The following is a 15,678-nucleotide window of genomic DNA, read 5'->3' on the forward strand; positions in this document are numbered from 1 at the left end:
GCCAAAATATACATAATCAGTATCCTATTATGAAACATGGAGGTTTCCAATTTTCCACTTTCATAAATAAAGCTGTGATAACCATCTTTTTGTGTACATTTTGGAGTCACATCTCTGACTGTTTTCTTAAAGTAAATTTGTCAAAGTTAGAAATGCTAGGTCAAAAGGCACGGTCATGTTTCCAGGCGTTGGATATATCTGGTCAAATTAAATTTCAGAAAGGAAGTAAGTGAGTGTACAAGAGCCTCCACCTGCCCTGCAATAGACCTCTATTGTTTTGTCTGCCCAGCGTCTCTTCCTTTGGTGGAACCATTGCCTCCTGACTGCTGTCATTCTGGTTGGTTGCCAATCAGCAGGTACTTCTCCTATCAAAGCTGAGGGCACTCGATCCAGGTTACACCCACTGCACTCTTCTCCACCCCTAACTTGCCCACGCCTTCATTAGAGTCTTGAACAGATAAGCCAGTTCTCTAAACAGAACAGTCCAAAGCTCAGATGCTGTTGCTCACAGCCAAAGATCCTTAGTGGATATTCTTACTACATACAGGATATTAAAAAAAAAAGTAAATAAAATCTTTGCTAACGGAAAACAATATTTCATTTTAATTTGTCTTCCTCTTCCTCTTAATACCCATGATGGTGAGCATTTCTTCATATTCGCATACTGACTGTATCCTTTCTCTGTGAATTGCCTGTTTTTGTATTTTGCTCATTTTTATTGGGGGTCCTTTTATTTTTGAGTTTTAAGAGCTGTTTATATATTAGGAATCTATTAACCTGTCATACACAAGGGGCAGTAGTGAACAGATGTATTTTGGAGTTAGGCAGACCTAGTTTTGAATCTTGGTGCCATAGGCTCTATCTGTTTGACATTAATTTTGTAAAACCCCTGTTTATTTTTGTACACCAGTAGAGATAGAGATAATCATATATGTTTTATAGGATGGTTCTGAGAACTGAATGAGATAAGCTTGATAAATGCTTTAATGCTATATTGCAAATATTTCTTTCCTCATTTTTGCTTAGTACCAAAGGATTAAATTTTGGGGTAATCAATTCAATCTTTTCATTCATATTTTCTCCTTTTATTTTTATGCTAAAAAGGCTTTTTGACTCTGATGTCAGATAAATATTCACTCTATTTACTTGTTATTATTTTGTGATTTTTGAAAGACATGATAATTCTTTAATCTAGCTGAAGTTTATCTTGGTATAGAGCGTGAAATAGGAAATATCTTTTTTTGTAAGTAATTAAGCAATTGTCCTATGATCATTTAGTGAATAATTTAAACTTTTGCCATTGATTAAGAATTAAAACTTTATCAATAACTTAAGTCTTATATGTAACAGGGGCTGTTTATGGGTTTTCATTTTTTTTCTTTTCCTTTTTTTTTTTTTTTTGAGATGGAGTCTTGCTCTGTCACCCAGGTTGGAGTGCAGTGGCATGATCTTGACTCACTGCAACCTCCACCTCTCAGGTTCAAGCAATTCTCCTGCCTCAGCCTCCTGAGTAGCTAGGATTACAGGCACATGCCACTACACCCAGCTAATTTTTGTATTTTTAGTAGAGACAGGGTTTCACCATGTTGGTCAAGCTCCTCTCAATCTCCTGACGTTGTGATCTGCCCGCTTCAGCCTCACAAAGTGCTGGGATTACAGACGTGAGCCACCGTGCCTTGCCCGTTCTTTTCTTTTGACTGTTTATTCTTATGCCAGCACAGACGAGCATGTATTGTGGGTTCAGTTCCTGACCACTGAAATAAAGAGAATATTGCAATAATATTTGGCTAGTTTTTATTTTTTGTAGAGATGTGGGCGGGGGGGGGGGGGGGCGGGTCTTCCTATGTTGCCCAGGCTGGTCTCTAACTCCTGGACTCAAGTGATTCTCCCACCTTGGCCTCCCAAAATGCTGGGATTAAAGTGAGCCATGTGGATTTTTTGGTTTCCCAGTGTATCTAAAAGTTATGTTTGCACTATAGTGTAGTCTATTAAGTGCAAAATAGCATTTGTCTAAAATAAGTATGTACCTTAATTTAAAAATACTTTATTGCTAAAATATGTTAACAATCATGTAAGCCTTCAGTGAGTCATCATCTTTCTGCTGGTGGAGGGTCTTACCTTGATGTTGAGGCTGCTGAATGATCAGGGTAGTGGTTTCTGAAGGATAGGTTGACTGTGGCAATTTTAAAAAATCAGACAACTATGAAGTTTGCTGCATCCATGGACTCTTCCTTTTTTTCAACTTTCATTTTAGAATTAGGGGGTACATGTGCAGGTGTGATACAAAGGTATATTGTGAAAGATTTCTCTGTCACATATTGTGAAATACTATCAAACATGCAATGCTGTTTGATAATATTTTATACACTGTACATCCTCTTTCAAAATCAGAGTCATGGCATGGTGCAGTGGCTCATGCCTATAATCCCAGAGCTTTGGGAAGCCAAGGCAGGAGTATCACTTGAGCCCAAGAGTTTGAGACCAGCCTGGGCAATACAGTGAGGCTCTACCTTTACAAAAAATTAAAAAATTAGCTGGATGGTGGTGCATGCCTATAGTCCTACCCCCTCGGAATGCTGAGATAAGAGGATTGTTTGAGCTCAAGAGTTCAATGTTACAGTAAGCTATGATCATGCCACTGCACTCCAGTCTGGGCAACAGAGCAAGACCCTGTCTCTGAAAACAACAACAACAACAAACAGTTGGAATCAATTCTCTCAAACCCTGCTGTGTTATCGACTAAGTTTACATAATACTTTAAATTCTTGGTTTTGTCATTTCAGCAATGTTCACAGCATCTTTACTAGGGGTAGATTCTGTCTCTCAAAACTACTTTCTTTGCCCATCCGTAAGAGGCAACACCTCATCCATTCAAGTTTTATCATAAGATTGTAGCAATTCAGTCACATCTTCAGGCTACACTTCTAATTCTAGTTCTTTTGCTATTTCCACCACATGTGCAGTGATGACTTCCTCAACTGAAGTCTTGATCCCCTCAAAGTCATTCATGAGGGTTGAAATCAACTTCTTCCATACTCCTATTCATGTTGATATTTTGACCTACTCCCATGAATCATGAATGTTCTTAATAGCAGTTAGACTGTGAGCCCTTTCCAGAAGGTTTTCAGTTTACTTTGCCCAGATCCATCAGAAGAATCACCATCTGTGGCAGCTATAGCCTTATGAGATGTATTTCTTAAATAATAAAACTTGAAAGTTAAAACTACTCGATTTGCAGAATAGATGTTGTGTTAGCAGGCATGAAAATATTAATTGTCTTGTACATCTCTGTCAGAGCTCTTGGGCTATCAAATGCATTGTCAGTAAGTAGAAATATTACAAAAGGAAAGTAGAATTTTTTTTTTTTTTTTGTGAGCAGTAGGTCTTAACAGTGGGCTTAAAATATTCAGTAAACTATGCCGTAAATGGATGTGCTGTCATCTAGGCTGTGTTGTTCCACTTATAGAGCACAGGCAGAATAGATTTAGCATAATTCCTAAAGGCTCTAGGATTTTTGGAATAGTAAATGAGCATTGGCTTTAACTTAAAGTCACCAACTACACTAGTCCCTAATAAGAGAGTCAGTCTGTCCTTTGAAGCTTTGAAGCCAAGCATTGACTTCTCTCTAGCTATGAAAATCCTAAATGGCCTCTTCTTCTGATAAAAGACTGTTTGATCTACATTGAAAATCTGTTGTGTAGCATAGCCACCTTCATCAATTATCTTGCGTAGATATTCTGGAGAACTTGCTGAGGCTTCTCCATCAGCACTTGCTGCTTTACTTTACACTTTTATGTTATGGAGATGGCTTCTTTCCTTAAATCTTGTGAACCGACGTCTGCTAACTTCAAACTTTTCTTACGCAGCTTCCTCACCTCTCAGCTTTCATAGAATTGAAAAATGTTAGGGCCTTGCTCTGGATTAGGCTTTGGCTAAGGGGATGCTGTGGCTGTTTTGATTTTTTTATCCAAACCACTAACATTTTCTCCATATTAACAATAAGTCTGTTTCACTCACCATTTGTGTGTTTGCTGGAGTAGCTGTTTTAATTGCCTTCAATAACTTTTCCTTTGCATTCACAACTTGGCTAACTGGTAAAAGAGGCCTAGCTTTGGACCTTTCTTGGTTTTCAAACATGCCTTCCTCATTAAGGTTAATCATTTCTAGCTTTTTTTGATTTAAAGTGAGAGACATGACTCTTCCTTTCACTTGAACACTTAAAGGCCACTGTAAGATGATTAATTGGCCTCATTTCAGCATTGTTGTGTTCCAAGGGAGAGAAACAGAGAATGGCCGTTTGGGGGAGAAATCAGAACATATGCGACATTTATCGATCAAATTCACTGTCTTACGTGGGCACAGTTTATGGCACCCTGAGACAATTAGAATAGTATCATCAAAGATCGCTGATCACAGAACAACATAACAGATGTAATAATAATGAAAAAAATTGAAATATTGTGAATATTGCCAAAATGTGATACAAAGACACATAGCGAGCACATGCTGTTGGAAACATGTGGCCAATGTACTTGCTTGGTGCAGGGTTGCCACAAACCTCCAATTTGTAAAAAATGCAATGTCTGCAAAGCACAATAAAACAAGTATGCTTGTATTGTGGCTGTGATTGTTGTAGCTCCATGATATGTTTTAGTGACTGGTGGTATCCATTACCCTTCATTAGTCTACATTTTCAGTTTTCCAGGTTACAAGTATTTTATTGTTCCATGTGAACCTAATGATCATTTTGTTAAGCTGCAAAAACAAACCCTTGTTTTTATCATAAAAAGTTTTCAAAAATGCACAAAAGAATAGCAAATACTTTTATGGAGCCTACATACCCATCATCCAGATTCAACAATGAACCATTTTACAAGAATTCCTTCATGCATATCCCCACCCCTTTTTTAGCTGAAGTATTTTAAAGTAAATCCAACCTATCTTATACTTTACCTTTAAATACTTCAATGTGCATCTCTAAAAACTAAGGACACTTTCTCACATAATGACAATACTACTGTCACACCTAAGAAAATTAACTGCAGTTTCTTAACATCATCTAATATTCTATTTGCATCTTGTTTTTCTTATTGTCGCAAAAGTGACTGTATGGTTGTTGGTGCACATATTGCATTGGCTGTAATGTATCTGAAGTTTCTTTTAATCTAGAACATCTCTCCAACTCTTTTTTATTCTGCTTTCCTCCCTCCTTCTTCTTCTTCATGCTATTGACTTGTTGAACAAAACAGACAAATTGTTCTTTAGAATGTCCTATGTTGCTTCCCTGTGATGTCTTTCATCTTCTTTGTCCTTCACGTTTCCCATAGATGAACGCTAGCTGTAGAGGCTTGGTGAGGTTCATGCTCAACTATCTTGGCAGGAGCCCTTCTTGAATGATGCTGTGTGTTTTGTGTTGCATCACCTCAGGAGGAACGGAGGTCTGCTTTACCCATTTTTAGCATTGTGGAGACAGATTAATGTGTTTTTGGTGTGTACCTGAATCCTCAAGCGGTAAACTTGTGTTTTCCCTCTTACAAACTGTAAATATACCACAGGGTGATGAAATGGCGCCCTGTAAATATTCAGAAGCCATGGATGATCATCGCCAGAATCAATTATTTCATTAGGGTTTGCAAAACCCAGTGGGTTTTAATTTTAATTATATTTCAGGTATAAATTATGCTGACCAAGATGAACACTTTGAGGAGGCTCCCTGCTTGGGGAAGAGCATATCTTTTAAAAAACATTTATTTACTTATTCTGTAGAAAAGTTTAGTCTATTTTTCCAGATCTTTTAAAATGTCATTTAATAAAGTTTTAGGGTTTTCTTTCAGAAAATTTCTGTATATCTCTAGATTTATTTGTAGGTATTTTATATTTTATTCACTTTGATAATGTTGAATAGGTTTTTTTTTTTTACTATTAGGTTGTCTTAGCTGGTTTGCACTGCTATAACAAATTACCATAGACTGGGTGGATTATAAACAGCAAATATTTATTTCTTACAGTTCTAGAGGCTGGGAAGTCCAAGATCAAGGCACCAGCAAATTCAGCATCTGGTGAGGACCAGTTTCTCATCTCTGACAGCGCCTTCTAGCTGTGATCACACATTGCAGAAGGGCAAGGCAGCTCTTTGGGGTCTCTTATAAGGGCACTGATTTCATTCATGAGGGGTCCATTCATGAGCATTAGAGAGGAGCACCAGGTAGAGAGGGAAAGTACAGTCCCTGGGGTCTGGACTTTTTGTGACTCTTCCCTCTTTTTGGGGAAAAGGACTTCAAGCTCAGGTTTTCTTTGGTGGGGTTGGGTATTGCTTCTTCCATATTCCAAGTCTCAGGACCCTCAGGGGCAGGTGCCAAGTGAGAGTGACCCCCAGAGGTAGAAAGGACCCAGCATCATTTCTGAGGACACCTGGTAGAGGAGGAGCCTGGACACTTGGCCTCCCATCCTGGCTCTGGGTATGGCCTTGACACGTCTTCATCCTTGTTTCCTCCTTTGGACAATGGAGATGTTCAGACTAGGTGGTCTCTGAGGGCCCTGCCAGCTTTAGCCATCCCTCCCCACACCAGCTAAAGGGACTAACTCCTCCGAACTTTCATGGGTCAGATGGAGTCAGGGAAGGGACAGCCTCAGCCCTGGGAGGCAGGTCTCCTTACCTTCTTCCAGTTCCTTCACAGGAATCACACACTTGAAGCCACAGTGCAGGTAACAACACTTCCTTTCCCCCAGACAGTCCTGGTCTGTGTGACACTGGGGAGGATCGGACTTGAAGCAGCGTACGTTGTCAGCTGGGCAAACCCCTGCTTTCTCTATATCTAGTGGAGGAAGCCACAAGGTGATATGAGAACTCCAGCCCCAGAGGGCCCCTCAGGACCTCTCCCCAGCCCAGCCCCACCCAGCTCCACCATGTCTGCTCACCCTCTTTAACTCCTTCCACAGCCACCAGGGTCACAAGAGTGAGAGACACCATGAGGACCAAGAAGCTGCTGGACCCCATGTTGCCAGGCAGGTGCTTGGCTGGGAGCTGGGCTGAGCCTGGCTTTATAGTGTTCCTGCTGGGCATGCCAGTGGGTGGAGCTGAAGGCTCAAAATGGCAAGGGAGGCTGCACTTCCCAGCTCTATTTGGAAATGGCCCCTTTTGAGGAGGGACTTGGGGCTTTCCCTAAGGCTCTGCACTGGAATAGATGAAGAAATCCAAGAGCGACCCTCGTTCTTCACACGAGGAGAAGAAATGGACACCTGATTGACCATTAGGCGCCACCAGGGCCAAACTATCTTATGGAAGGAGGAAAAGAAGCACAGAAAGGGCATGAAATTACTCAAGTTCACACACGAGGCAGTGGCAGGGCCAGACTTCCTCAACTCCACCATGTTCTCTATCAGTCCCTCTTCATGCCTGATTCACCTGGGACCAAAATCTTCCCTCCTTCCTGTGCTGCCCCGGACTTGTTCTCAGTTCTCACCTCACCCCAAGGAAGAATCTGAATGGCAGTGCTTAAAATGTCTGTCCTGAACATTCACTCTCAGCCTTGCGCTCCAGCACCATGTGCTCCTGCCCCCCGCCAATCTCATGTGGCCTGGAGGAAAGCAGATTTTGGACCTGTCACCAGCTGTGTGACTTTGAAAGCAGCTTCACCTTTCTAAGCCTCCGTTTCCTCATTCATACAATGAGCATAATAATTATACTGTATCATCTTCATAGGATTTGTTTTCCCTCCTCTGCCCCTGCATCCCCCAAATTCCTGGATTTGGAAGAAGACATGGACGTGTGTGCGTGTCTGTGTGTGTGTGTGTGTGTGCGTGTGTGTGTGTGTGTCTGAGACCAGGCTTTTGGAGTCCTTTCTTTGAATGAGTACTAAAGAGAGGAAAATCCTTCCTGTTGGAAAAGTTGTAGATATAAGCCCAGAAACTCCAGAAATTTGGTCCTGGCCCTAGTGAGAGAGAAATTCTGAGAAGATAAATCTAAGATGCTGATAAAAAGAGATGAGAGATGGACAGGGAGTAATTTAGAGGATATCTAGTCCTTCACTAAACTTTTTCCTGAGATCAGCCCCACTCATACCCAGGGTTATGTTACCACCCAATACATTCACCTTTCTGCCTAAGCTGATCTGAATTGGATTTCTGTCATTTACTAACAGGACCCCTGAGTAATGCAAAGATTTGGATTTGGGGTGTTCCACATCCTGAAGTGTGGAAGGGACTGAGTTGGGGTTAAGTGGAGGCAGGGAGGATACCTCCATTCCTGGAAGTGAGCCAACTCCTTATTAGATGGTGAATCTTTGGTTACAATCTCACCAGTCATATCATTGGACTCAGATCATTTGGATACCAGGGATGGAGTCTGGGAAGTTCATAAACAAATACTAGATTGTTGGAATGTATTGGCTATTTCCTCCTCCACCTTTTTATTATGAACTTTTTAAACATACAGAAAAATTGAAATAACAGAACAATGATACTTGTATACCTACAACTGGATTTAACAATTATTAATATTTTGGGATATTTTAGAATACCTATAGCTACATTTGTTGAAATATTTGAAATGAAATTGAATACATTATGTTCCTATTTCCTAAATACATCAGCATGCAAATTCTAAGAATAAGGATATTCTTCAATATAATCACAAAGCCATTATCATATCTAAGATAATTAATAGTTTCTGCATGTCATCTCATAGCCAGTTCATATTTGTTTCTCCAGTTCTCCCCAAAATGTCATTTGTAATTGACTGTTGATGATACTTCTTTAAAAAAAGTATTGTAAAATAAATCCTACATATGAAAGAATGTAATCAACCTTCTATACCTTTTGAAAAAGAATAATAAACACCTATGAACCTGTCAATTTAGAATAGGACATTACCATCCCTACTTCAGAAGTAACCACTATCTTGAACTTTCTGTTAATCATCCTCATGTTTTCCTTTAAAGTTTTGCTCTCTTGCTATGGCTTGCTTAGTGATACATGTTGTTTAATTTCATGTAAGCATAATTATGGCCTAAGTATTCTTTTGTATTTTGCATGCTTTGCTCAACACTGTGTTTTTTTTAAAAATTGTGTTAAGAAATATATACTATAAGACATGACCTCTTAACATATTTTTAAGTGCATACTACACTATTGTTAATTGTGGGCACAATGTCATACATTAGGGCTCTAGAACTTTTTCATCTTGTGTGACTGAAACCCACTGAATAGCAACTCCCCATTTTCCCTCCCCCAGACTCTTGGAACCACCATTCTGTTTTCTGCTTCTATACGTGACTACTTTAGACACCTCATAAAAGTGGAATCATGCAATATTTGTCCTTTTATGACTAGCTTATTTTGCTTAGCATAATGTCCTTGAGGTTCACCCATGCTGTAGCATGAGATAGAATTTTCTTCTTTTTTATGGCTGAATAATATTCCATAGTATGCATATATATATATGTATATATATATATATGTATATATATATAATCTTTTTTCCTTCCCCCACTTATCTGTCAATGGATCAATGCACATTTAGGTTTCCATTTCTTAGCTATTGTGAATATTGCAGCAATGAACTTGCAGGTGTGAATATCTCTTTGGGATCCCGATTTAAATTCTTTTGGATAAATACCCAGAAGTGGGATTGCTGGATCATGTGGTAGTTCTATTTTTAATTTTTTGAAGAACTTCCATACTGTTTTCCGTAGGGGCTATGCTCCTTTAAATTCTCACTGACAGTGCACAAGGTTCCAATTTCTCCACATTCTCACCGGTACTTGTTTTCTTTTTCTTTTCTTTTTAAAATAATGGTCATCCTAACAGGTATGAGGTGATCTTATGGTTTGATTTTCATTTTCCTGATGATTAGACATGTTGAGCGTCTTTTCACATACCTGTTGGCCATTTGTATATCTTCTTTGGAGAAATGTCTGTTTAAGTCTTATTCACTTTTAATTGGGTCTTTATATTTATGTGTATATATATATATATGCATATGTACACACACATATATATAATGAAAAAGAAAAGAAATATGTATTAGAATGGGAGAAAAGAAAAGCCATTGTTTGCAAATGATACAGTAGTCTAATAAAAACACAAAAGAAACTACAATTTTTCAAGATTAGCTGACACAAAAATCAATATTTAAAAGTCAACTGCATTTCTACACACTAGAAATATTGGTTAGAAAAATGTAATACGTTAAAAGCAATAACATGTAAAATATTTAGTAATAAAGGCAACCTGTGAGATGGGAAAAATATTTGCAAACTACCTATCAGATAAGGGGTTAATTTTCAAAATATATAAAGAACTGCAACTCAATAGCAAAAATATGTTTACATATATATATACATATATACACATATATACATAGCAAAAATATGTTTATATATGTATATATATAAATACATTTAGGCTTACATTTAGGTTTCCTAGAAACCTAGACTGTCTAGGAAGCAAGCCCCATAAGGAACTTCTCATATTCATATTGTAAGAAGGTAAAATTGCAGGGGACAATGTTCCTGTTTTGTAGTAGTAAACTACCTTCTCAAAAGGTGGTTATTTTGTCCCCAGGGGACTCTGGCAATGTCTGGAGACATATTTGATTGTCACAACTGGGGCAGATGTGCTTCTGACATCCAGTGTCTAGAGGCTGAGGTTGCTGCTAAATATCTAACAATGCACAAGACAGCTTTTCACAACAAACAATGATCTGTCTCCAAGTGCCAATAGTATTGATGTTGAGAAACGCTGCTGTCCTGCCTCACTGACTAATAGCTGTGCATGGCCTCAGAACACCTCAATGTAGGCTGAAGTGAGTAATGATGGGAGTGTCTGCTGGGAGTATCCCATGCTTAGGAGTGCTGATCCTTGGCTCACTGGTTTCACCCAATAAAGGCATTCCTTAGCCCATGCCATGTGACCTTGTGGAATTCATCCCATGTTCTGCTGAATCAGGTTAATAAAGTTCCCTTTTAATTCTAGTTAGCTAAGAGTTTTTCTCATGAAAGGATGTTGAATTTTTATCAAATGCCTTTTCTTCATCAATTGAAATAAATATATGGATTGTCTCTTCAATCTGTTATTTTGTGAATTACATTAAACAGATTTCACATTCATTGTCTTTTTTGGGCATCATTTATTTATGTGCTTCAAGAAAGTGGAAAGCCTTGAACCAAAATGGCGGAGCCTAAAACAGACAGGGAATGAAAGGGAAGATATATTTCTCATAAACGTGGAATATATATTCCTGAAAATCATTAGGTTACAGAGTTTTGCTCACTACAAATAATAGGGCTTCTGGAAAAAATAGAGTTGAAGTAGAACATTCAATATTTGTGCAGTCTCATAAGTAATACATCAAACAAACAGAACCCACACCCAATAAAAACATGACCACAGTGTTAAACATCTTCAGTTCCTAATAAAGAAATTATGTAGTAAATGTAGCACTTTACTTTGACAAAAGATGGGGAGTTTGCTTGGTAAGTGGGTATGGTGAAATACTGTGGCTTTTGAGGTATGTACAAAAGGTGGAATGAAGGACATCATCATTCTTGGGACTAAATGTTGTTATACTGGAGGGTCATTGTCATCAATCTTTTACTTCTGTACTGGCTTAAAACAGCAATCCGCTTCGTTGATTTGCCAGTTCCTCCCTTTTGTAAGGAAGCTGTATAACTCTAAATGAAACTGGATAACTGCAAAGTTCTATCCTGATGCTCTTGACATTAAAATCTTGATCTTTGGCTGGGCGTGGTGGCTCACGCCTGTACTCCCAGAACTTTGGGAGGCCAAGCCGGGCGGATCACTTGAGGTCAGGAGTTCAAGACAAGCCAGCCAACATGGTGAAACACTGTCTCCACTGAAAATACAAAAATTAGCTGGGTGTGGTAGTACATGCCTGTAATCCCAGCTACTCGGGAGGCTGAGGCATGAGAATCATTTGAATCCAGGAGGCAGAGGTTGCAGCGAGCTAAGATCACACCACTGCACTCCAGCCTGGACAACAGAGCGAGACTTTGTCTCAAAAAAACAAAAAACAAAACAAAACAAAAAAACTTGACCTTTAATCCACTATAATTGTTTATCAATATCACTTGAAGCTGATAGTAACTGATGTGTTAGGCTCACTAGCGGTCTCATCTCTGATGGAGTGCAACATTTAGCTTATTTCTGTGGTGAATAGCATATGCTCTCATTTATTCAAAAATATTTTATTATTTCAAACTTCTCAGTATTTAAGACATTTCTTTTATTTATTTATTTTTACATTTTTATTAATTTATTTTTTTAGATGGAGTCTCCCTTTGTCACCCAGGCTGGAGTGCAGTGGTGCAATCTCTGCTCACTGCAACCTCTGCTTCCTGGGTTCAAGAGATTCTCCTGCCTCAAGCTCCCAAGTAGCTGGGGCTACAAGCTGGCTAACTTTTGTATTTTTAGTAGAGATGGGGTTTCACCATCTTGGCTAGTCTGCTCTCAAACTCCTGATCTCAGGTGATCCACCCGTGTCAGCCTCCCAAAGTGCTGGGAATACAGGCATGAGCCACAATGCCTGGCCTTCAGGCATTTCTTTTAAAATCATGTTTCAGATTCTTGTTTCCAGGACATTGAACACAGTATTAAATACTTCTATCAAGAAGAGGATAGAACTCAGGATAACAGCACATCACGCACTTGGTAGGGCAATGACTATAGGTAAACTGAGATAAGAGGGAGGAGATGAAGTGTTTGTTATTTTGTGTGTCACTCAAGAGATACCATGTTCAATATTTTTGCATTCGATTTGTTTTATATGACAGGACAAGGCATAGTCACCTTATGAAAAACTGTATTAACCCAATTTTACATGTTAGTGATTTAATTCCTTATTTATCTACCATGTATGAACATATTCTGCTTGTTAAAGCACTTGCTTCAGCAGGAGAGACTCGTGTGTGTGTGTGTGTGTGTGTGTGTGTGTGTGTGTGTATATCTTTCTATTAATGAGAGGTGACATCACAGTAATCTTTGCCCTGACAGTGTGCCTGACTGAATAGTATAAGCTGAATTAATGCCCTTGTTAGAAATTGTGGGATCCCAAAATATTTAATGCCTAAAAATCAGGAAATGATCATCTGAACCCCTTCTCCACCTTCCACTGAGCCAGACAAAGGTGCAAATGCTTCCTTAAAGGAAGATCAACCAGGAAGAAGTTATGCCTATTCTTTAGCTACTTTTTCCCTAGTTTTAAAGATATGAAATTCTATTTAAAGTATTATCACAATAATACATGTACACAGTATAAAATGTAAAGTGTAAAACCAGGTTTACAATGGGAATCTCCTACATTGCTCCTATTTACCTTGATTCCTGATACCCAGAGGTCCCGATACCAGAGGTAAACACTTTTAGCTCTTCTAGCTGTTTCTAATATTTATCTCCATGTTTCTAAATAACATTCTTATGTATTATTAATGTTCTTACATTTGTATTCTAAATTGTGTATTATATAATTTTCTTAAATTTCTGAAAATTTAAATTTGGATTTAAAAAAATTATTTTCTTGTGGTAAGAACACTTAGCATGAGATCTACCCTCGTAACACCTTTTTAAGTGTGTAGTACCATATTAACTCTAGGCGCTATGTTGTACAGCAGATCTCTAGAACTTTTTCATCTTGCATAACTGAAACTTTACCCATTGAACAGCAACCCCCCATTTCCCCCTTCCTGAAACCCTTGGAAACCACCATCATACTTTTTGCTTAAATAAGTTTGACTACTTTAGACAACTCACGTAAGATTATAAAAGTGGAACTGTGAAATAGTTGTCCTTCTGTGACTGGCTTATTTTGCTTAGCATAGTGTCTTCAAGGTTCATCCACGTTGTAGCATAATGAAAAGATTTCCCTCTTTTTTGGCTATTCAAATTCCATGATATGTAAATACCACATTTTCTTTACCGCATTCACCTGTCAATAAACTTTTAGTTTGTTTCCACCTCCTGGCCATTGTGAATAATACTGCAGTAAACATGGGAGCGATCAAGGATGTTGGTAAACATCCCAGAACGTACCAGACAGCCTCCCACAACAAAAAAATTGTCCATCCCCAATGTCAATAGTGCCAAGGTTGGGACTCTCTGTCCTAATCCAAGCTATTGCAGTATTTCTTATCTGGGTCACAGAAATAACTTGATAACTCGTCTTCCCACTGACAAACCACACATTCTCCAGAATGATCACATAAAACACATATTAGTTCTTGAGTGTTTGCTGTTTGACTTTATCATATTCTATTCCATCTCAAGGCTTCTGTAAATACAGGTCCCTTTGCTGGAACATGTCTTCTTCTTCACCTCTTGCTCTTTGACCACAACTTGGCTAAGTTTTTCATATTCTTCAAGTCTCAGCTTCCATGGTGCTACATCAAAGAAGTCTTTTTCACCCTCCCTTTTAATTTTTCTCAGAGCAGATAGTTTTATGCATAGTTTATTTATATTTGTACTCAAATTTGCCACAGTTTGTAATGACGTATGTATCTGTGATTTTCTTTAGTCGAGAGAAAATTGTCAAAATTATTTTCCATCACTCCTGATACCTTAATGTGTATTTCCCTCAAAGATATCCTCTGTTGTGACCACAATACAACCATGAACATCAGGAAATTAACACTGATACATTCTTGTCATCTAATAGCCCCAACTCAAGTTTTACCATCATAATGAGAATACTTAAAATCTACTATCTTAGCAGTTTTCAAAAGTACACAATATTGTTATTAACCATATTCATCATGCTGTACAATTGATATCTTGAATTTATTCTTCCTATCTAACTGAAATTTTGTATTCTTTGACCAACATCTCCCCACACTCCCCTTGCCCCCAGCCCCTGCTAATCACAATCTATTTTCTTCTTTTACGAGTTCAACATTTTAGATTCCACATATAAGTGAGATCATGCAGAATGTGTCTTTCTGTGCCTAGCTTATTTCATTTAACATAATGCCATCCAGGTTTATCCATTTGTAACAAATGACAAAGTTTTGTTCTTTTTTTAAGGCTAAAGAGTATTTCATTGTGTATATATACATTCTCTTGATCTATTCATCCACATTCTCTTGATCTATTCATCCATTTTTGCATGCTTACGTTGATTCCATATTTTAGCTATTGTGAAAAATACTGCAATGAACATGGAAGTGCAGATATCTCTTCAAAATACTGATTTTAGTTCCTTTGGATATGTAACTAGTAGTGGGATTGCTGGATTATATTTTAGTTCTATTTTTAATTATTTGAAGAACTTCCATAGTATTTTCCATAACGACTGTACAAATTTACATTCCCACCAGTAGTGTGCAAAGGCTCCCCTTTTCTCCACATCCTTGCCAGCATTTATCTTTTGTCTTTTATATAGTAGCCATTCTAACAGGTATCAAACAATATCACTGCGGTTTGTTTGCATTCTCTGATGATCAGTGATGCTGATCGTTTTCAAATATACTTATGGGTTATTTGTATGTATTCTATTGAAAATATCTATTCAGATTCTTTGTTCACTGCTTAAGTGGGTTATATTTTTTCTATTGAGTTGTCTGAGTTTCTTATATATTTTAGATATTAATCCCCTATCAGATGCATGGTTTGCAAATAATTTCTCCCACTTCATAAGTTGTCTCTTCAATCTGTTGTTTCCTTTTTTGT

The 15,678-nt window shown here is 38.1% G+C and overlaps 1 protein-coding gene across 1 annotated transcript; it reads right to left on the reverse strand.

Moving 5' to 3' along the window:
- Nucleotides 1-5,358: 5,358 nt before the first annotated feature.
- Nucleotides 5,359-7,110, reverse strand: WFDC12 (WAP four-disulfide core domain 12). The gene is made up of 3 exons (XM_003825949.4): nt 6,919-7,110; nt 6,657-6,815; nt 5,359-6,493 (listed from the first exon to the last, which is right to left on the reverse strand). The coding sequence occupies exons 1-3, from the start codon at nt 7,061-7,063 to the stop codon at nt 6,396-6,398; spliced, it is 402 nt and encodes a 133-aa protein (XP_003825997.2). The 5' UTR covers nt 7,064-7,110; the 3' UTR covers nt 5,359-6,395.
- Nucleotides 7,111-15,678: the final 8,568 nt, after the last annotated feature.

This window comes from Pan paniscus, chromosome 21 (genome assembly GCF_029289425.2).
Source record: "Pan paniscus chromosome 21, NHGRI_mPanPan1-v2.0_pri, whole genome shotgun sequence".
NCBI classification, from domain to species: Eukaryota; Metazoa; Chordata; class Mammalia; order Primates; family Hominidae; genus Pan; species Pan paniscus.